Source organism: Bos taurus, chromosome 18, assembly GCF_002263795.3.
Source record: "Bos taurus isolate L1 Dominette 01449 registration number 42190680 breed Hereford chromosome 18, ARS-UCD2.0, whole genome shotgun sequence".
In the NCBI taxonomy this organism is placed as follows: Eukaryota; Metazoa; Chordata; class Mammalia; order Artiodactyla; family Bovidae; genus Bos; species Bos taurus.
This window is the reverse complement of record NC_037345.1, coordinates 65115598-65139153: the sequence shown is the minus strand read 5'-3', so window position 1 is coordinate 65139153 and position 23556 is coordinate 65115598. Positions and strand designations below refer to the sequence as shown.

Here is a 23556-nt window from a genome sequence, read left to right as displayed (position 1 = left end):
GGAAGTCCCTCCCTCACGTTACGCGTCCTCCTCGTTCTAAGTTCTCATTGGGTAACATAGTTGCCGCTCGACTCTGAACATTCTGGGTAATGTAGTCCCCATGGATCCACAGAGAGCTGGGTCTGGGCGTCTTGCGAGGTTGGCCAGGAGGGGAGTTTGGAAAGTGGCACATCCAGGTGAGCTTCGCCCCCTGTTTAAAGGGATCATGACCGTGTTTCTGCCAAGTGTTCTCTGCAGCTGGTCACACCAGTGTTTGGAGACGTGTTTCAGACTCGGTGAAGCTCAGCATGCTCCCAGAGGCCAAATACTATTTTTTGGCCTCAACCACCACCCCCTCCCCTCCGTCATAGATGGGGAAACAATGGAAACAGTGCCTGACTTTATTTTTCTGGGCTCCAACATCACTGCAGATGGTGATTGCAGCCATGAAATTAAAAGACGCTTACTCCGTGGAAGGAAAGTTATGAGCAACCTAGACAGCATATTAAAAAGCAGAGATATTACTTTGCCAATAAGGTCCGTCTAGTCAAGGCTATGGTTTTTCCAGTGGTCACGTATGGATGTGACAGTTGGACTATAAAGAAAGCTGAGCACCAAAGAATTGATGTTTTTTAACTGTGGGGTTGGAGAAGACTCTTGAGAGTCCCTTGGACTGCAAGGAGATCTAACCAGTCCATCCGAAAGGAGATCAGTCCTGGGTGTTCATTGGAAGGACTGATGTTGAAGCTGAAACTGCAATACTTTGGCCACCTGATGCGAGGAGCTGACTCATTTGAAAAGACCTTGATGCTGGGAAAGATTGAGGGCAGGAGGAGAAGGGGATGACAGAGGATGAGATGGCTGGATGGTATCATCGACTAGATGGACATGGGTTTGGGTGGACTCTGGGAGTTGGTGATTGACAGGAAGGCCTGGCGTGCTGCGATTCATGGGCTCGCAAAGAGTTGGACATAACTGAGCAACTGAACTGAACTGAACCCCCATCAAGGCTACAGATAAAAATAAAAAGATTATTTGTAGAGTCTTTCAGACATAAAACATGTCCACTGTTCAGTTCAGTTCAGTCACCCAGGCCTGTCCGACTTTTTGCGACCCCATGAATCGCAGCACACCAGGCCTCCCTGTCCATCACCAACTCCCGGAGTTCACTCAGACACGTACATCGAGTCAGTGATGCCATCCAGCCATCTCATCCTCTGTCATCCCCTTCTCCTCCTGACCCCAATCCCTCCAAGCATCAGAGTCTTTTCCAATGAGTCAACTATTTGCATGAGGTGGCCAAAGTACTGGAATTTCAGCTTTAGCATCATTCCTTCCAGAGAACACCCAGGGCTGATCTCCTTCAGAATGGACTGGTTGGATCTCCTCGCAGTCCAAGGGACTCTCAAGAGTCTTCTGTAACACCACAGTTCAAAAGCATCAAGTCTTTGGTGCTCAGCTTTCTTCACAGTCCAACTCTCACATCCATACATGACCACTGGAAAAACCATAGCCTTGACTAGACGGACCTTTGTTGGCAAAGTAATGTCTCTGCTTTTGAATATGCTATCTAGGTTGGTCATAACTTTACTTCCAAGGAGTAATCGTCTTTTAATTTCATGGCTGCAATCACCATCTGCAGTTAGCAGGAGCTAATAACCTTTATCTTATTTCAATTCAAATACATTGACCCCAAAGCATAAAGTCAGTTTTCAGTTTTCCAGTCTATGTACATTTGGTGAGGGACAAAATACTCCAGACTACCTTCTGTTCTGTCATGGGAAGAGAAGTGGGCGACAGAGGATGAGATGATTGGATGGCATCACCAACTCATGAGTTTGAGCAAATGCTGGGAAATAGTGAAGGAAAAGGAAGCCTGGCGTGCTGCAGTTCATGGGGTCGTGAAGAGTCAGGCAGGACTTAGTGACTGAAAAACAACAGCAACAAAGTTCAGATTACAGAGGTAAAACTGTTAGGGGGTCAGACAGGGGATGGTGGAGACTGTGCACTACGTTTTTCTGTATGAGTGCCTGGTTTGGGGCTTTACAAACACACTGAGGCAGGTAAGTGGCCTTGAAAGGAATGTGTTGCGGACAGGATAGTGTGGCAGGTGGCCAAGCTTCCAAGGGGAGAATAGGCATTAGATGGATGTGTGAATGCAGAAACAAAAGGTTATTGAAGCAAGATATCACTCAGAATGGGGCTGGTGCTTATTCACCATTTCAAACACTTACCAGGATTCTGTGAGGACTTGGGATCTGGGGTGCTTTTTTCAGCCTGGAGACTAAAGTCTAGGGTGAACCTGGTTATTTATGAGAGTCATGAGGCCTGGTGTGTTCCATTAAATGGGATTCAATTTTCAATGTGGGTAGAAGAAAGTTGTGATGGCTGGGAGTGCAGCCCAAGAGTGGAGAGGGCCACATGTGTCTGAGACCAGATGTGTTCTGAATGGCAAAGTCTGAGGCAAGGAACTGCCCCGCGTAGTGAGGACTCCATAGAAAGATTTGGGGCTGCTGCAGCTCAGGGAGTCATGAGAAGTCCCTGGAACCACTCAATCATGTCTGAATTGGCAAAGCGTACTCAGGATGTTTTTGCCAGGTTGTGATATAAGGCCTAAAATTAAGGCTGGTATTACAGTGCTGTGTTGTGAAACCATGAGGACCTCAACGGCCTGAGTGCTGGTTCTCCTCACTCTGCTCTTGCATACAAGGTCTCCTAACTCAACAGTCTTCTTTCTCACAGGGATTAAGTGGAGTTCCTGCTCATCCCTTCTCAGGCAGTTTCAATTCTCTACCTGCCCTGGAGATATTCAGGTAAGCCAACAGCACCCTCCCATGGAATCAGGAGATATCCCTTCCTACCAACATTAAAGAAGCTGATCTCACAAACACTACTTGTTCACTCTTCTGAGAGCGCAACTCTGATGTAGCCCTGTGTGTGTGTGTGTGGGGGGGGGGGTGTGTGTGTGTGTGTTTTCCTCCACACTTGTTCATCACCAGAGAGTTCTCGCCAGAGAAAGATATCACATGTGCAGTGAATGTGGGAGATCATTTAGCCAAGCCTCATTAGACACTGGTGAAAAAGTGTTAAGAGTACAACCAGCGTGGGTGACCTTTTAGCCAAAGCTACAGCCTCAGTAACCACTGGAAAGTTCACACTGGAGAAGGGCCTTATGAGTGTGGGGAATATGAGAAATTGTTTATAAAGATCCAACCTCATGAAACACCAGAGTTCACACTGGAGAAAAAGCCTTTTAAGTGCAGTGAATGTGGGAAATCTTTTAGTCAAAACAGCAGCCTTGTTCTATATCTGAAAACTATACTGGAGAAAGGCTTTACATATGAGAGAATTGTTTAGTCAAAGATCTAACCTCCTGAAACACCAGAGGATTTGCACTGGAGACAGGCCTTATGAATGCAGTGAATGTGGAAAATCCTTTAGGGGAAGCATCAATGACTGTAAGAGTTCACATTGGAGAAAGACTTAAGTGTGACCAGTGTGAGAACCTTCAGCCAAAGCTCTAACCTCACTTGACACCAGAGTTCACATTGGATTGACCTTATGAGTGTGTTAAATGTGAGGAAGCCATAATCCAAAGGACTTACCTGCTTGCTTACAAAACTCACACAGGAGAATCAACTCAGATTCTCCTGTGCAGAAAATGTTGTATTTCCTCCTTCAGTAAAACAACACTCAAGGACATGCCTCTTGAAGGCATCATCTGCCTGAACTGAACCTCCTACATCAACATAAAATTCAGGGATGTGGGAGGTGCATAGCACACCTTAACCAACCCAGCCCTTTTTTTTTTTTTTGGCCACACCATGAGGCCAGAGGGATCTCAGTTCCCCAACCAGGGATCGAATACCTTCTCCCTGCTGTGGAAGTGTGGAGTCTAACTGCTGGACCCCCAGGGAAGTCCCAGTTAACCTACCCAGGTTTCTGTGGTATCATCTCTACCACCTAGGAGGTGCCCAGACTGTGCATCATTCACCCACCCCAGTGTGTTGGGAACAGGAAATTGCAGTGTTCCCCCATTCCCTTGGGGACTTCCTGAGAGGCTGGAATACTTTCTTTTCTGATTAGTTTGGACAGGGACTTGACACAGCTGTGATCCAAAGGACTCCATCTGAGTTCTGCTGGTGACCTGAAAAGCTGGAGTACCTTTTGGGGGGGATATTGTTGGGGACTTTCACATGACTTTCATGTTGGAATATCCAGCCTCCAAAGCACTGACCCAGGAGCAGCCTGCCTCCAATGTTCTGGTTTTCTGTTATAACAAAGGCCTTATGGTTTCAGTCACCTTTAATCTTGAGTGTTCTATTCACTTTATGGGGTAGTTTGAAAACAAGTAGATTCTGCCCAAATACAAGAAGCAGAATTTCATGGGACGCTAACCCTTGTGTACCTCATGGGGGTGGTGGGAGCTGGAATGGTAGCAGTTCTCATGGCAGTTTGGGCCTGCTTTGCCTTGCTTTGAGCCAGAATGCTAGAATTTTTTGTGACAGAGTATATCCTAAGGAGGGAGAGTGTGACAACCTCAAGTACTTCTGGAAAAAGCATGAAATTCTGTCTTCTCCACAGGAGATACTGCTCAGCACTGGTGAGGGAAGTCTGTTCCCTGGGTCCTAGAGGGGAGCCATGTGCCCTGATGGCCACAATTCTGTATATCTGGGAGTGCGTGTCACTGGTTGAAAGATTACAGGGGGAATTATAGTCATTCAGAGAGCATGGGAGACTACAGCAGATTGGTTGGAATGCTCGTCTTTTAAAGGGGCATCCACAGTGCTCCAGGGGCCATGGCTGTGAAGGATGAGCAGCTGCACAAATTCTCAGAACCCTCAGAATTGTATGTCTTGTGTAGCTGAGGGCCTCGTCAGAAAATATCTAATGGTCTTAGGGATTCCTATAGCTTCTCTGGGCTGTACACCCAAAGGCCATTGCTGCTCAGACAGGAAAACAACAAGTTGATGGAAGATCTCTTAGTCCAATGACGTGGTTTTTGTGACCCAGCCTGTAAATGGTCTTCACTGCTCACCAATGTTTGCTACTATTGAGGTAAGGTGCTGATCTCAGGGCATTACAAGGGATATGGTGGTGTCAATAGAGGTTTGCTAGCTTTATTTTTCTAAAAGAGTAAGAATTCTTGTTTGTTAAAGCTTTTTAGGTATAGTTAATAAACAATTATGTCCATATTTGAACTGTACCATTTGATAAATTTTGACATTCATATAAACCTATGAAACCATCAAACAATCATGATAATTAACTTATGCATTACACAGTATTTACCTCATGTCTTTTAGTAATCTCTGTCTGCCCTCCCCGGCCTTCCAGACAAACATTGATTTACTTTATAATAACATACTCTGCATTTTCTATAACTTCTTATGAATGGAATTACATAAAACGGTTAGTCTTTTTTCCCCTTGGTGTCCTCCTCATGCAGTGTGTTTATTTTGAGATTCATCAGTGGTTCTTATGTGGGTAGTTCATTTTTATGTTGTTGAGGAGTATGATGTTCTTTGCATATACCAATATTTGTTTATTCTTCCATTTGTTTTTTGGATATATGAATAGTTTCTGGGTTTTTGGCTCTATCAAGCAAAATTGCTATGGACATCTCAGTACAATTCTTCAATATGGATATATTTCATTTCTCTTGTCTAATACCTTAGAGTGTGATGCCTGAGTTATAGGATAATAAATATATAACTTTTCAAGAAACATCAAACTGTGAACTAAAACTTGTTTCCTATTGTATTTCTGTCAGCAGTGACAGACTGGTTCTTCCATATCTTTGCCAACAGTTGGGTATGGCTGGACATTTTAAGTTTTGGCCCTTTTAATAAATGTGTATAACAATATCTCACTGTAGTTTTAGCCCCACTTCCCTGATGTTTCATGATGTTAAGCATTTTTCTTTTGCTCATTTGCCACCTTTATGTCTATTAAAATGTTGATATATTTTGCCTGTTTTTCAAAAATAAGTTTTGGCTATTTTTGTTTTCATTAGCCAGTAAGAAGATAGCGAAACAATAAAGACTTATGTTGGAACTTTGTTCATTCTTCTTTACTAAGGAGTAATTGTTTTTACTATTCTGGAATTCTGGAAGATATCTCCCCCAACTTTTTTTTTTTTTTGGTACAATTACCTCATATTACTTACAGTTAATTTTAACTTTTGTCTGAATTTTGAATATATTCTCCATTACTTTAAGTCAAAATATTCAATAATAAAATAAACAAAGGGAAGTTCCCTGGTGCTCCAGTGGTTAGGACTCTGGGCTTTCTCTATTGTGGCCCAGGTTCAATCCCTGGTCGGGGAACTGAGATCCCGCAAGGTGCCCAGAAACAACAACAAAACAAAACAGAACAGAACCCCAAACAAAACAAAAAATAACCCCAGAACAGTAAGGCAAGCCACGGTTTGTAGTGTTGCCAGTGTCTCTGGTGTCCCTCTGAAAAGAAGCATGGGGGCGCTTATGGACTGAAGTGTATGCCCCAAAATTCATGTGTCGAAGTCTTAACATCCAGTACCTCAGAATGTCCTTGTACCTGGAAGTAGTCTTTAAAAAAGCTTAAATAAAGCCACGAGGGTGGATCCTAATCCAATGTGACTGGGGTCCTTAAAAAAGAAAGAAGGTAGGAAAATGAGGAAGGTAGGACAGACACACAGAGGGAAGACCGCGTGAAGACAGAGAGAGAAGACGGCCATCTACAAGCCAAGGAGCGCCATCCCAGAGGAGTCGATGCTGTTAACTCCTTGATCTCAGACTTCTAGCCTCCATATCTGTGAGAAAATAAATTCCTGTTTAAGCTTCCCAGTTTCAGGCACTTTGTTATGGCAACTTTTGCAAACTATTAGAGGGGCCATCAGCATCCCGGAAGGAGAGGGTCTGAGGCACCCCAGGGAGTAGGGAGGCTGAGGACACTCAGAGGAGCCAGAGGGAACTGGGAGGGGCTCCCCTGGGGTGGAAACAGGCCCGGAGGGAAGGCGGGGACCCTGGGTTAGACTCCCTGAGATGCTGGGCTGTGGGCTTGATTCTGGGACCCCACGCACCAAGGGAGGGGTCACAACAAAAGATGCTCCCTTTAAGTCCCTGCCCCAGTATGAAGTGGGGAGAGGGAGCAGACTTGCCTTGGGGGTTGCTGGACGATGGTTAAAAGCTCCTGGGGGTGGGCAGTGGGGTCAGTGGAGGCAAGTGGAGCAGTGAAAGTCCAGGGAGTTACTCAGCGGGGTCACTGTTCACAACTAAAGGAAAGACGCAGAGTTTCACACAATCGAAAGGCCACTCAAATAGGGGACCCCAAACAGGATTCGCAGAGAGCCTCCAAGTGCGGGTTTCCCGCGGAGGCACAATCTTGTTCCTTACACATATCCTGCTCTCTCTGGGAAGCAAGAACCACATTCCAGATGGTGGCATGAGATCTGGAGTCTCTGCCTGAACCAGGAATTTACCACGTACTGTATCACTTACCATCATCTATATGAGTGCATTATAAGGGCTTCCCTGGTGGCTCAGTGGTTAAGAATCCACCTGCCAGAGCGAGAGACACCGGTTCCATCCCTCATCCGGGAAGATCCCATACGCCGCGGAGCAACTGAGCCCTTGAGCCACAACTATTGAGCCTGTGCTCTAGAGCCCGGGAGTGCCAACGAGAGAAGCCAGGTCAACGAGAAGCCTGTGCACCACAACCAGAGCATAGCCCCTGCTCCCTGCAACCAGAGAATGAAGAGCCGTCACAGTCATAAACAAACAATGAGGGAAAGCCGAAAACATTATAAAATTTAAAAAAAGAAAAAAGTGCACTATACAAATGTCCCTAGCTCTGCAATGTGAAGAGACAACATGCTGTTTCCAGAGGGCACCTGGCAGAGCAGAGAGAAGACAGGAACATGGTCTGAAATCACACTACAAAGATTCAGTTTCATAACTATATCAAAACTCGAACAACTTTAATCTTGAGGAGTCCACTAAATAATCAAAGAAACAGATATGGTATGACTGACATCCAGGATCTTGTCCTGAACTCAGTGAGAAACATTTCCTCATCATTTGCCAGGAATAAATTCACAGGAAGAGTCTGAATATTGGAACACACTCCAGATGGCACATCATCCTCCTATGTTCATTTTTTGTGGAAGTTTAACACAAGGTTAGTATCTGTGACCAGACTATGGGTCAGGGAGCTAGTGAGGAAATATACAGTGCACAGCATGAGAGAGTGACCAAATGGACACATCAGAATGGAAGAAGAGAGAGAATTGTTTTCGAAACCACAAATAATGAAGAGGAGAAGGAAGTGGCGTAATTCTCCTAGTGTTACAGATGTGACTTTTGAGTATGGAAAGCTTACAGAAGCTTACAAAATAATTTCTTCAAGCTATAGAAAATTCATCAGAAAGGATGGAGGAGAGGGCAGAGCTATGAAGAGAAAGGAAAATCTAAATTCAAGAAAATCCGAATTCAGAGACAGATGAGACAGTAGGAAACATCTTCAACAATGACAATTAAGGCTGACATAACCACAGGTTGGGAATTGAATGGAAGTTCACTTTCTAACAAAACTGTAATGAGATAGATTTCAAAAGAGAGGAATCAGAATAAAATTCCAATGAAGGTTTGTTTTTCTAAGCTAGTAAGCTTAGTCTGTCAGCCCTGACATCAAGAGAGTGAGTAGGAGCAGTGTGCAAGAGCAGTGTGTGAGAGCAGTGGATTCACGAAGAAAATATTTTCAGAGAGTAGTGGCAGAAACTACAGCCTGATACTGCCGTGTTCCATGCTGGGTGTTACTCTCTGAATCTCAGTCCATTTGGGCTATAAGCCTGGCACCACCAACCCCATCAGGACATCTGAAGTTCGATTCCTGTATAGAAGAGATGGCAGAGCTACATGCTAGGGATCTGAATATAAGTGACTAGAACCCTCCTTCACCTTCCTTCTACAATCATGAGCTTATGTCCTAAAACTCTTCTTAGAGTCAAAGGACATGCATGATAATTAGTTAACAATCAGTTTTCTTCATTTAGATTTCAATCTTGATTATTTTAATGGTTCTGCCTACTGTGAAGAGTTAGGAATAAGCAGTGAGATTTCCCCCCTCACCCCAACACCCCACAATCTAAAGGAGGAGAATGTAGACTGTGAGTGGCTCACATACGACATTGGGTGTTCCCATCACACGTCTGTCCAGCAATCTATGGCTGCAGTAATGTAAGCACCTCCACTCATCTCACAGGTCCCTGGCATGCTTACACGCACCAGAGTGTGTGGTCTGTGTTTGCCACACGTCTTCTCTCTTGTGGATGTGGTATGCACAGGTCTGGTTCCAGGCAGTGAGAAGCATCAGCATTCCATACCTGAATAGGCTGGTGTCTCCAGAGCGTTCATGGAGCACCCTCAAGTTGTGCTGAGGTGTGTATCACACATCCAACCCACTGTGTTCCACAGAAGTGTGCTGCGGATTTCTGAGCGTGACGTCGGTGTCACCATATATGGCACCATGTGGCACACGAGGTGGAAGCAGAGGACACACGGCACTTACTGGTTTGTCATCATCACAACACTGTCCCACTGGAAAAGACCTCAGGCAATATCTACTGTACTAACGGGGAAATATGGGGGAAGGGTGAACAGATTAAACAGAACAGAAAGTTGAGATGTAATTGACATACATTATATTCAGGTGTACAATGTGATGATTAAATATTTGTATATGACAGTCATTTTGTGAATTTAGTGAAATCCCACATTTTGTTGACTGGGATTCCAGTAGCAACTGGCCTAACTCTGGTGCATGTGTCCATTGGTGAAGCTGAGTTAGTAGAAATTTCAAAAGCCTGTATCCCTGAACATTTAGAATATTTTAAGCATGCAGAGAACATCATGAGAAACACTGGGCTGGAAGAAGCACAGGCTGGAATCAAGATTGCCGGGAGAAATATCAGTAATGTCAGATATGCAGATGACACCACCCTTATGGCAGAAAGTGAAGAGGAACTAAAAAGCCTCTTGATGAAAGTGAAAGTGGAGAGTGAAAAGGTTGGCCTAAAGCTCAACATTCAGAAAATTAAGATCATGGCATCTGGTCCCATCACTTCATGGCAAATAAATGGGGAAACAGTGGAAATAGTGTCAGACTTTATTTTTGGGAGCTCCAAAATCACTCCAGATGGTGACTGCAGCCATGAAATTAAAAGACGCTTACTCCTTGGAAGGAAAGTTATGACCAACCTAGACAGCATATTCAAAAGCAGAGACATTACTTTGCCAACAAAGGTCCGTCTAGTCAAGGATATGGTTTTTCCTGTGGTCATGTATGGATGTGAGCACCGAAGAATTGATGCTTTTGAACTGTGGTGTTGGAGAAGACTCTTGAGAGTCCCTTGGACTGCAAGGAGATCCAACCAGTCCATTCTAAAGGAGATCAGCCCTGGGTGTTCTTTGAAGGAATGATGCCAAAGCTGAAATTCCAGTACTTTGGCCATCTCATGAGAAGAGTTGACTCATTGGAAAAGACTCTGATGCTGGGAAGGGTTGGGGCAGGAGGAGAAGGGGACGACAGAGGATGAGATTGGCTGGATGGCATCACCAACTCGATGGACATGAGTTTGAGTGAACTCCAGGAGATGGTGATGGACAGGGAGGCCAGGCATGCTGCCATTCATGGGGTCGCAAAGAGTCGGACACGACTGAGCGACTGAACTGAACTGAACTGAAGCATCCTGTATCAAGAGGGATTGCCCAGACTGTCTTTGATGATCCTGAAAAGAATTATGAGACAATAATTGCTAGCCTTCAAACTGAAGCTGAAAAGGCTGATTTACAGTTTAAAAAGCTAAAAGTATGAAGACTGTGTGCCAAACTATTAAAGTTATGAATTCTTATATTTTTAGAATGCATGCTGAAGAGGTTATACACTGGTATATCTGGGATTATAAAGTAAATGTAACCCATTAATCTGCTGATGCTAAGTCGCTTCAGTCATGTCTGACTCTGTGCGACCCCATAGACGGCAGCCCACCAGGCTCCCCTGTCCCTGGGATTCTCCAGGCAAGAACACTGGAGTGGGTTGCCATTTCCTTCTCCGATGCAGGAAAGTGAAAAGTGAAAGTGAAGTTGCTCAGTCGTGTCCGACTCCTAGCGACCCCATGGACTGTAGCCTACCAGGCTCCTCCATCCATGGGATTTTCCAGGCAAGAGGACTGGAGTGGGGTGCCATTGCCTTCTCCAATGGAGATAAAGAACACCATGAAAATGATACATCATGCTTTTTTCCCAGTAAGCGGCCTGAGGTGACCCCTAAAAATGGTGCGCTATTCACTTGACCCAGAAAACCCCACAAAATCATGCAAACCAAGAGGTTCAAATCTTCGTGTTCACTTTAAGAACACTCGTAAAACTGCCCAGGCCATAAAGGGTATGCATATCCGAAAAGCCACCAAGTAGCTGCAGGATGTCGCTTTAACGAAGCAATGTGTGCCATTCTGTCTTACAGTGGTGGAGTTGGTAGGTGTGCAAAGGCCAAACAGTGGGGCTGGATGCAGGGTCGGTGGCCCAAAAGAGTGCTGAATTTTAACTACACATGCTCAAAAACGCGGAGAGTCGTGCTGAACTTAAGGGCTTAGATGTAGATTCTCTGGTCATTGAGCACATCCAAGTGAACAAAGCCCCCAAGATGCGGCGCAGGACTTACAGAGCTCATGGTCGGATCAATCCCTACATGAGCTCTCCCTGCCACGTCGAGATGATCCTTACTGAAAAAGAACAGACTGTTCCTAAACCAGAAGAGGAGGTTGCACAGGAGAAAAAGACATCCCAGAAGAAACTGAAGAGACAAAAACTTATGGCCCGGGAATAAATGCCGCAAAAAAAAAAAAAGCAAATAAAAGTGAAAAAAAAGAAAATGATACATCATGATGAAGACTGGAAAGTGTTCATGGGGTTTCATAGCAAAGTATTTATGGATATATGTGAAAAGAGCCATTATAAAAGGTAGAATATGTGTGTATAATTTTATACACATATAAACAGAAAGATAAACGGAAATAGGCAGGAGAAAATCTGGTTTCAGGGATGCAAGCATGTATGGAAATACCAAAATATGTTTTATTTTTTCAAATTTATTTATTTAAATTGGATAATTACTTATCAATATTGTAATGGGTTTTGCCATACATCAGTACAAAGTGTACACTTTAAATACGTACAGTTCAGAAGCGGGCGCTGACCTTCTGCGCAGGCGCGGGCTGGGGTCCACGCGCGGCATTATGTCTGCTCTGCACGTCTCGCGTGTCCGGGCCTTGTACCGGCGCATTTTGCTGCTGCACCGGGTTCTGCCCCCAGACCCCAAAGACCTTGGCGACCAGCACGTGAAGGACGAATTTAGGAGACACAAGGCCGCTGGTTCTAAAGAGGCCGAGCGATTCCTGCAGGAATGGGAGGCATATGCAGCAGTGCTGTGACAACAAGCTAATGAAAGCAGACAAAATTCAACTGAAAAAGCGTCTTTTGGAATCTCCTTACCAGAAGAAAAACTTAATGACTTTCGTGATGAACAGATTGGACAATTGCAGGAACTGATGCAAGAAGCCACTAAACCCAACAAGGCAATTTAACATTGCTGAGTCTAGGGAACCGAAGCTTTAGTCTATACAATACAGTTTCAAAAAGCATTTCAAGTTCAGAGCCCTTTGACTACTTGGTTTCTAAAATTTGTTTCTTAAGCTTTTAGGTTTTGAGAATGCCTGGTGTTAATGAAATATTCTTTTATTTGGGGATATTTTGAATGTTGTAATATACAGATCAGGATCATGAGTGGGTGAAACTGCATTTATTGAAATAGTAACAGTTCCTGGATAGGATTTGTGTTTTGGACTACATAAGAAAGAATGGTTGTAAACTGGACAAGCTTGTGAAATTTTCCCCAAAATTTTATATGTAAATTTGTTTTAATGCTATTCATGTTTAAGCATTAATCTTGTGGCTCTAGCTGTATCAGATAAGTATATCGTGATAGATACAGAATTCCAAGGTCATTATTTAATTCCTATTTGCATGGAGTACCTTTTTCTATCCTCTCACTTTCAGTGTCCCTAGATCTGAGGTGGGTCTCTCGTAGACAGCATTTGTGGGGATCTTGCTTTTGTATCCATTCAGCCAGTCTGTTTTTTGGTTGGAGCATTTAATCCATTAAGATTTAAGGTAATTATCAACATGTATGTTCTTACTGCCATTTTGTTAATTATTTTGAATTTGTTTTTGTAGGTCTTTTTTTTTTCCTTTGGTTTAAGGTTACCATAAAGTTTTAATATAGCAGTCTAAAAAAAAATGTACAGTTCAAGCTAATCTTATATATATATATATATATATATGTGTATAGCTGTTCAGTCACTAAGTCATACCCAACTCTTTGTGACTCCACGGATGGCAGCACGCCAGGGTCCTCTGTCCTCTACTGTCTTCTGGAGTTTGCTCACACACACACACACACGCCTAATTTGCCATGCTTTGCAGCCTGCAGGATCTTAACTCCCTGAGCAAACACTGAATCCAGGCCTACATCAGTGAAACTGCCAAGTCCTCATCACTGCACTGCCAGAAAATTCCCAAAGTCAATTTAAATCAAACGATTTTTAAAAAGCAAGTATTTAAAACATGACACTTTCTAATCACTTGACTCTTTTGTTATTATCAGTTTTTTTGAGGTTATCTGTGGCTACTGTATCAGCATGCTGGAAATAACTAATAATGTGCTACTGAAATAGCTTACCAACTTCATGTTCAGTGACACCATTTTGGCAGTTTGAATTTGACCATGACAATATGTATATACCATGACAGGAATATTTACACCAGAGAAATTAACACAGAGACTACAAACCTGGGACTTATTTAATGTATTACTGAATATTTAGTCTTAAGAATGTAGTGGAGAATGTGTTAATGCAGATTAAATATAAAAGTATATGGTGCATGTGGACTTTAGGTGGTGCACAGGGCAAAAAATTGAGGACAAATAGTTTCCTTCCAGTATTCAAAAACAACTGTACCATAAGATAAAGAAGTCACATTGCTGAAGGAAGAGTGGAATTCAAACATGTGTCTTTGTTTCTACACTGTCTTATTTGTTAAAATAAGTAAACACATAAAAAGAAAGTAGTCAAAAGTTATAAGTAGTCTTTTTACCAAAGAAAATAAACAGAGGGCAAATAAATGCATGAAAAAATGCCCAACATCATGAATTCTTAGGAAAATGGAAATAAAACCAAAGCGCTACAACCACACACTCATTTTAAGACCTAAAATTTTAAAAGATCAACTATATCAAGCATTGGCTATGTTGTACAGGAACTGCAATTCTCATACACAGTTGGTAGAAAGACAAAAAGGAACGAACCCTTTAGATCAGAGTGGGCAGATGTTAAAATGTTAAACATCTACCTACAAAAGTAACAGTCTGGGAAATACTACATATTCATACAAAGAACGAATTCAAGTATTTAAAGCAGTTTTATTTGTAATACTCCAAACCTGGAAATAACCCAATGTCCATACACAGATGAATGGATAAATAAGGTGGTTATCCAAAGAATAGAAGACTACTCAGCAATTAAAAAAAAAAAAAATTAACTACTTATATAAACATCATTGTTGAATCACAAAATAATCATGCAGCATGAAGTAAATCAGTTTTTTTTAAAAAGGATATACATCTTATGGTGCCTATTTGCTATGCTATGCTAGGCTAAGTCACTTCAGTCGTGTCCGACTCTGTGCGACCCCATAGACAGCAGCCCACCAGGCTCCCCCGTCCCTGGGATTCTCCAGGCAAGAACACTGGAGTGGGTTGCCATTTCCTTCTCCAATGCATGAAAGTGAAAAGTGAAAGTGAAGTCGCTCAGTCGTGTCCGACTCTCAGCGACCCCATGGACTGCAGCCTACCAGGCTCCTCCGTCCATGGGATTTTCCAGGCAAGAGTACTGGAGTGGGGTGCCATTGCCTTCTCCGATGGTGCCTATTTAAAATTACAGAAATAACAAACTAACCTATTATAGAGGAAAATAAGTAAATGAATCAATGATTATCTGTAGGGCTGAGGAGAGTAGGGAATGAAATTCCAAAAGGGCATGAGGTAAATATGTGAGTTAAATTAACTTTAATGATTGTGATGATGGTTTCACAGCTTTACAGAAATGTCAAAGTTTATCAAATCTTACCCATTAGGTAAGTGCACTTTGTAGTACGTCAGTTACACAATCCGTGTTGTTCAAGGGTTACCTTACCGTTTGCTAAATCTTAATAAAGCCTTAAAAAGTGGTTCCAAATAAAAGCCTAGATGTCCCACTTCTCCTGGTTAATTAGGTTGGGAACCCCGTATGGTCTCTACCATCTCTCTCCTTATGCCCTGGGAAGCAGCCTTGCCTCAGTGGCAGCAAATATTGGCAAGCAATATTGCCACTTGAATCAACAGAACTGCTGGCTGGGTCACAAAAGACATATCCTTGGACAACAGGATTGCCCTTCTATCTTTGTTTTCCTACCAGTAGAGCAGTGGCCTTGAGGGGACAGCACAGAAGTGCTATAGGAGCCCACAAATCTCACCTATAGGAAATAACAGTTACAGAGGTCCCAAGAATTTCTTACAGGGGTCCCAAGAATTTCTTACACATTGATCCCACAGTATATTGTCACTGGAACATTTGTGGATGAACTTTCAGAAGAGGCATATTCTGTCAAATTTACTGCAGTCTTCTCAACTCCCGAATAATTCAGTGTTTCTGCACCAATGAAACCAACCCCCTTTAAAACTGAGTTCCCCTGCCAAATTTATGGTTAACATCTCTACTCAAAATTGTATTCCTTTTCTTGTCCTGTCCCTGTTCCACCCAGGATTGAGGACTATCAAATAAAAGCAGGACCCCATGGGTCCTCCTGGGCACAAAAGTTCCTCCATGTCCCTTGTTTGTTAGTATTGATAGAAAAAGGCTTTAGTTTCCAAGGCGTTCTCTGAGTTCCAAAGAACAGATTCGAGCAGCTCCTAATTAAGGAAGTGGGGGAAAAGAGAAACAAAGGAAAAGCAGTCAAGAAAGAAGAGTAATGACAGCTTAAACAATGCTGCCATTGCTGCTGTTTAGTCTCTAAGTCCTGTCTAACTCTTTTGCGACCCCATGGACTGTAGCCCACCAGGCTCCACTGTCCATGAAATTCTCCAATCAGGAATACTGGAGTGGGTTGCCATTTCCTTCTCCAGGGGATCTTCCCGACCCAGGGATCAAACTCATATCTCCTGCTTGGCAGGTGGATTCTTTACCACTGAGCCCCCTGGGAAGCCCATCATAAACAACAGCCCAGCAATAAAACAGAGTCTTAGTTCCTCCTCAAGGGATACATAGAACAATCTGACACATACTTTTGAGCTGTTCTGTAGAAACCAAGACCCCCACCCAGGTGGAAGATAGTGACTACATGCTGACCATAAGCACACAGACCCCAGGCTGGTTGAAACTAGCAGGTTGATGATTAAGAAAACCCAAACATCACCCTGTTAACTCAATACAAGCAATCAGAAGAAAGTCCATGAGAAGCAACACTCAAACCAGATGTTTCCTTTAAAAACTCTTCCCTGAAATCCACTGGGGAGTTCAGGTATTTTGAACATTAGCTGCCCATTCTCCTTGCTTCTGTATGTGCGTGCTCAGTCCCTTCAGTCATGTCTGCCTCTTTGCAATTCTATGGACTGTATCCCACCAGGCTCCTCTGTCCATGGTATTCACTGGGCAAGAGAATTTCCTCCTCCAGGGATCGAACGTGCGTCTTCTGCACTGCAGGTGGATTCTTTACCACTGAGCCACCTGGGATGCCCTGTCCTTGCTTAGTGCCCTGCAATAAATGCTATGCTTCATTTCACCACAACCTGGAGTCAGTAGACTGGCTGTGCTACACCTGGGCAAGTGGACTTGAGTTTGGCTGAGTAACACCAATAATGATTCTACCTGATTCTTATAGTCTAACAATAAATGACACTAGCCTATTAAACGGAGAAGGCAATGGCAACCCACTCCAGTACTCTTGCCTGGAAAATCCCATGGATGGATGAGCCTGGTAGGCTGCAGTCCATAGGGTCGCTAGGAGTCTATGACCGAGCGACTGAGCGACTTCACTTTCACTTTTCACTTTCATGCATTGGAGAAGGAAATGGCAACCCACTCCAGTGTTCTTGCCTGGAGAATCCCAGAGACGGGGGAGCCTGGTGGGCTGCCATCTATGGGATCGCACAGAGTCGGATACGACTGAAGTGACTTAGCAGCAGCAGCAGCAGCCTATTAAAATTTGCACATCATGGCACAAAACCTGGGGGAAAGCCCCCCTCAGTGGGGCTAGAAAGTATGTAAACAAGGGAATAAAATTTTCATGTTGCTCACAGAAGCCCTGGGGGTCCTCAAAACAAAGGCCTCCTCTTTAGGGTGACTTCCGACCTCTCCAAAAATCCTGGCAGCATCCACCAATTAGGACCACAAGGCCCTGCAGTCTTTCTTGCAAGGCCTTGGGGAGCAATGCAAATTAGACCACAGCTGTACAAAGAGCTATTTATTTCTTGCCATAATAAGGTCCTAGAAAGCACAGCAAGTTTGGGATTCTCACAAAATCTGTTCTCTCCTACCTGCTCATCGACCATAATTCTGCTTCCAAACCCCTGTGGATGAGAGAATAGACCTGCCAAAATTAAAGTTGCAAGAGTGGGCCTTTACAAAAGATCACAATCCAGAGCAATGTGCAGCAAGCAGTTCCCAGGTTAGTAAATTAGAACCTGGAAAAATTCATTACAAGTATGACATAAGAACAATAATGTCCCTTGCTGGGAGCCAACACAGGAGATCCCACCCATGACAAGGTTATGCGGAGGAGATCTGACAGGCAAGGTGGATCAGGACTCCAGGGACTCCCTGGACCTGCTCGAGCATCTACCCCGAAACCAAAGTCTGTCTGTCTACTGTTTACTATTTATGCCTTTCACCAACTCTTCTGACATTAACAGGGGGCTATCCCCGACCACCTTTCTCTGAAAAAGATCAACTTAAGGCTCTAGTTAATAAGTCTTCTGGGCATGAAAGGAGTATTTCAATTCAAACTTCTGTTGGCATTCTAGCTTGCCTGGCATACCCTTGCAACTAACGCACATGATTGTTCACAATTTCCCAAACATGAAATGCACAGGAAGCCTAAAGCATTCTAAAAGTCCTAATGGGCATAGAGCCCTTTGAGGGGTGAAAAATTATTAGATAATACTGGTGAACGGCTTCATTGTTGAGCCAGTGCTTGCTGCCAAGTCTCCATATCCCTTACCCATTGTGTGCCTGGGAGTGCATTAGTTAATATAGTCAGAATGTAGAAAAACAAGTAGTAGCCTTGACAATAGCAACATAAGACCTTTGAGTTAATAAGTTCTTTCTTTGTTGTAACCCACTGCACCTTTGCTCCATAAGAATGTAACTTCATTTAGTACTTTCAGAGGGTGACACTGATTGGAAAAATAAAAAGAAAACACTTTAAAGGAAAAACAAGTTTTCTGGTTGACCAACCTTTATCAGAAAAGGGTCATAAAATGTTAATAGGCCTCCAAGCCAGAAGATAATGAAAAGACGCTTGTAAGTGGAAAGGTATGCAGAAAACATCCTGGTTTCGATAAGGGTTAAACAGATGTATTGTTGAGCTGACTCTGCATAACTCTACATCTTTCACTTCTGGAAATGTGTAACTCAAGGAATAAAAGCTCTTTTTGAAAATAAAGCTGCAGACCCTGTTCCACCTAAGCTTGATCTCTCCGTGTCGTTTTTTCTTTCTTTCTTTCTCTCTCTCTTCTTTTTTCAGGTTGATCCCCTGGAGCGCAGAGGCTCTCTGAGTTCACTTTCTGCCCGGGCTTCTAAGACCCAATCGAGAAAGTGCTCTGCGTTTTCACTCCATCGAGGGGGCGCCTGTGGCCTCCGTGAACAGAGCAAGTCCTGTGTCAGGGGCTTTACTGGCTTTCTGTGTAAACCAAGGAATATCAGCCTCTTTCTCTTTTCTTTATTTTCTCTCTCGCCAACACCGTTCATCCTGAGGGTATCCCTGGATCCTGCTGGGGCTGGACCCCAGTAGTCCCTGAAAAAGGTAGTTCTTCTTAGAAAGCTGAGTATAGGTCCTTTGGACTAAAACTGGGTCAGGACCATTCCCTGAAAAATCAGAAAGGAATGGTAATCTGGCTAAGGACCTGGGCTATTTATAACTTTCTCAAGCAAATGCGAGAACACAGAGGTCAGTTTTCCTGAGACTATTGGAGTGGTGACTGATCTAGAGAGGTGAAATGGCTTCAGTCAGAAACTGAGTGTGACATAAATCTAACAGCTCTGGGCAGGTTAGAAAGTACAATGCATTTCCTTAAAGTTGCAGATGTAACCGAAACTTATGAGGAATCTTGCATGATATATGCTTGAATTAGAGAGGTTTAAATTCAGGTAAATGGCTCTCACACAGGCTCCTCCAGTGTTGTTATCCTGAATGAGGAAATAAAACATTCCCTGAACATTTAAGACTTTTCTCCAGTGTGAACTCTCTGGTGTCTAAGGAGGCTAGATTTCCAGCTAAAGGATTTCTCACAGTCACTGCACTCATAAGGCCTCTCACCAGTGTGACCTCTCTGGTGTTGAATGAGGCTATCACTTCGGCTAAAGGATTTAACACATTCGTTACACTCATATGGCTTTCCTCCAGTGTGGACTCTCTGATGTTGAATAAGGCTAGCATTTTGGCTAAAGGATTTCCCACGTTCGTTACACTCATATGGCTTTTCTCCAGAATGAATTCTCTGGTGGTGAATAAGGCCAGAGTGTTGTCTAAAAGATTTCCTACATTCACTGCACTCATAAGGTCTTGTGCCAGAATGAATTCTCTGATGTTGAATGAGCTCAGATTTTTGGATAAAGGATTTTCCACATTCAGTGCACTCAAAAGGTCTTTCTCCAGTGTGAACTCTCTGATGTTCAATGAAGACAAATTTGCGACTAAAGGATTTTCCACAAACACTGCACTCATATGGTCTTTCACCAGTATGAACACTCCAGTGTTGAATGAGGTTAGACAACTTTCTAAAGGACTTTCCACATTCATGGCACACATAAGGCCTTTCTCCACTGTGAATTCTCTGGTATTGAATGAGGTCATATTTGTAGCTAAAAGATTTCCCACATTCATCGCATTCATAAGGCCTTTCCCCAGTGTGAACTCTGGTGCCATAAAAGGCTAGAGATGTGTCTAGAAGTCTTCCCACATTTGGTGCATTCATGAGGTCTTTCTTTAGTGTGAACTCTCTGGTGTTCAATGAGCTTGGATTTGTAGCAAAATAATTTCCTACATTCATCACACTTAGAATGAATTCCTCCAGTAAGTTGTCTCTGTCAGTGAATGAGTTTGGATTTGTGACTGAAGACTTTTCTGCATTCACAAGTCCTTTCTCCAGTGTGAATTCTCTGGTGTTTTGTAAGACCAAAGTTGTGGGTAAATAATTTTCCGCATTCTCTGCATCCAGAAGGCTTTGTACCACAGTGAATTCTCTGGTGTTTAACAAGGCCAGAGATTTGGCTAAAGAATTTCCCACATTCACCACACTCATATGGCCTTTGTCCAGTGTGAATTTGCTGGTGCTGAACAAGTCTGTAGTTGCAGTTGAAGCCTTTACTACATTTGTTACACTGATAAAGTCTTTCTTTAGAGCAGACACTTTGATCTTGAACAAGATTGTGGTTGTGGCTGTCAACTTTTTCACACTCACCCCACTTGTAATGACTTTTTTCACTGTGAAAGGCCTGCCCACTCTTCCTGCCACTCTGTGATTCCTCATTGTTGATTGTTGCCTGGTGCTGGAGAAGGCCCAAGGTGGCTGGGCAGTCCTCCCCAACTCCCGTATCGGTGAAAGGCTTCCCTGACACAAAGAGGTGGCAGCTCCTCACAAATGAGACCCTCTCCACATCTCTTTCCCAGGGCTTCTCTCCACTGTCATCCCTGTGCTGCCAGTGAAAGTCTGCACTGGAACAGAAGTGTCTCAAACATGTACCCCCCAGTCTGGTTTCTGAAAAGAGTATACTGTTCAGTGCTCAGCTTGGTGTAAAATATCTTTTAAAATGGGGACACACATCTCACAGGGGTGGATCTTCTGGATGGATGGACCTGCCTTGGAAACCCCGACCTGTGACTCTGCTTCTACAGATAAACTCTGCTCAGAAGGGGCCTCTTCATCTTCTGTTCCATGGCAACAACCTGAAAGCAGAGAAATGCTGAGGAAATGCATGTTGACTTTGGTGGGAGAGGAAAGACCCATTATAAAGGTGTGTCAGACACAGCTGAGAATGAATCATGGGTTTTTTCTAAAAACGGGAGCTGGGGGCAAACTGAGGAAGTGGTTGCTTGGCATCAGTGGGCAGGCCTGTGAAGATCATAGAATAGGGGAGACCTAACCAGACAAAGGACACAAGGATGGGGTGCACCACATGGCACGGAGGCAAGGTCTCCAACTCTTTTCTCTGCCAAAAACCTTCTGCTGTGGGGAAAGCTGGTTGTGTCCTGAGTGACCAGGATTCAAGGGCTATTTAAGGATATGTGCACACCTCATGATACACATGCAGGTCAATGTGGGAGAACACTGCAGAGGGAGCAGTGCAGAGGAACAGGTGATCCATGGAAGCTACAAAGGTGAAAGTGGTCAGGAACCGGAAGTCACAGATGAAATGACAAGACAGCAAAGTGTCAGGTATGGGGAAAAGGCAGAAATGAGGTATGGCCAAAGGCACTCCTGGACACAGGGCAGGTTCCTGATTCGATCTGAAAACAGCCATGATGTCATGTCCTCCCCCAGCTGCCACGCCCCAGGCCCAGGAGGCTCTCTGCTGAGACCATCTCACCATGTCTAGTCTGAAAGAACTAGGATTCTCTCTGTACCCTCCACTGTGTAACTACTCAGAACCTTAATACTTCAAGTCTTATAAAAGATTGTAGCATCAATGAGTGGCTAGCACTGGCTTTGAGCAACTAGGCATTGACAGTATTCAGTAAAGAAAACATTACAAAGAACAACTGAAGGAGAGTTTTCCAAGAACAGCCCATGGTTCATGTAAGTAATGACCATGACCTGGCACAAGCAGTCACAAAGAACTCTTAGCTAGGAGAAGGGGGAAGAACTGGAGACCAGGTGTCGGGAGCCGCATTAGGCATTACTGACAAAATGGAGGCACGGCCCCAACCCCCTCTCATCATCCTGCAGGCATGGTCCCAGGATAAAGGAGTTAGGTCTTGTGATTCTGACTTGTTTTTTCCTTTCTTTGGTTGAGTTGGCTGGAAAGAATGTTAAGGTGCTTATTGTTCTTGAGAGAAGCATGAGAAAGCACAAAGCCTTCTGCAGTTGTGCCCAGAAAATAATCCATAAAGTAAGCATTGACATTTGTTCAAGGATCTTTACAAAGAATGTTCCAGGATGAGCATGTAGGCCTCAGCTTGAGACCATGGGAAGGATTGTTATCTGAGACCTGTTTGTGGGGGGAATGTTTATGACAAAGGAAGTTTGCTGAGCTTAGGGTTTAGGAATAATTAAGAATAGCTAGAAGCTTTTTTAGGAGATAGTGAGCTTAGGATACTAGGGGCAAGCAGGATTTAGAAAGATAAGAAATAAACTGAGGGATGTGGTATGCAACCCAGATATAAGCATGAATTACAATGTAATTCTGGTTGAAGGGCAACAATGATTTATGAAGATAATAAATCTGGGTCAGGGGGAGCTGAAAATGTCAAACCTCTGACCTAATGCTTTTGTCAAAGTATAAAAGAAAACCTGATGCTTGAAATAAACATGCAGTTCCACACCTTGAGTCAGAGGCTGCATCATTCTCCGCTGACACCGCTCATCTCTTCAGGCTGATTCCCTGGCTGCTGGAGCTGGACTCCGGCAGCCGAGGATCTGGATGTAGTCACTCCACCAGGGAGACGGCAAGCAGGATGGGATTTATTAGGTGGCCTGATAGACTCCTGACTCCCAGACCCATCTCTGCCCTTCTGGAGGCAACAGGTGTTAAGGCTGCTTGGGGAGTCCATTGCTCAGAGCACTACACACAGCTCAGTGCTGGCATCCACAGCACATCTGACAAGAAAGCGGAGGAAGTCAGGAGAGCCTGTGGTCCAGCTGTGGGAAAGACAATGCTAATTCATGGGAAAACGGGAAAACAGGACATCTCAGAACACGAGGAAGGATGTGAAGGTCTTACCCAGGGATGCTACAAGTGCAAAGTTTTCCAGCATCACACTGTAGTACAGGAGTCTCTGAGCCTCATCCAGGAGCCCCCACTCCTCCTGGGAGAAGTCAATGGCCACATCCTCAAATTTCATACCCTGTCATAATGGAGATAGTTCATTCCACCATCAGCTTCTCTCCTAGGATTCCAAGTTCACTGTGCCACGTTCCCCCTGCCCTGTCCCCTCCCTGCCCCCCTCCCCAATTTATCCTCTGCTCACTTTACTTCTCAAGAATTCAGAGGAGATATCCTTGATGCCA

General features: G+C 43.9%; 1 protein-coding gene, 1 long non-coding RNA gene and 2 pseudogenes across 2 annotated transcripts; 3 read left to right on the top strand and 1 right to left on the bottom strand.

The window, feature by feature from the left end:
- The first annotated feature begins 27 nt into the window (after positions 1 to 27).
- Positions 28 to 21884, top strand: LOC112442393 (uncharacterized). Its single transcript, XR_003030511.2, has 3 exons — positions 28 to 176; positions 2722 to 2792; positions 21225 to 21884. It is a non-coding gene; the product is annotated as an uncharacterized lncRNA (long non-coding RNA).
- LOC104976574 (large ribosomal subunit protein uL22-like) lies at positions 11267 to 11867 on the top strand (annotated as a pseudogene).
- Positions 12239 to 12994, top strand: LOC789393 (succinate dehydrogenase assembly factor 3, mitochondrial-like; annotated as a pseudogene).
- LOC101910047 (zinc finger protein 551) lies at positions 18505 to 23556 on the bottom strand. Its single transcript, XM_015458473.3, is given in 4 exon segments — positions 18505 to 20248; positions 20250 to 21081; positions 21084 to 21275; positions 23270 to 23556. Coding segments are annotated over 4 exon segments (1845 nt in total). The 5' UTR covers positions 23391 to 23556; the 3' UTR covers positions 18505 to 19548.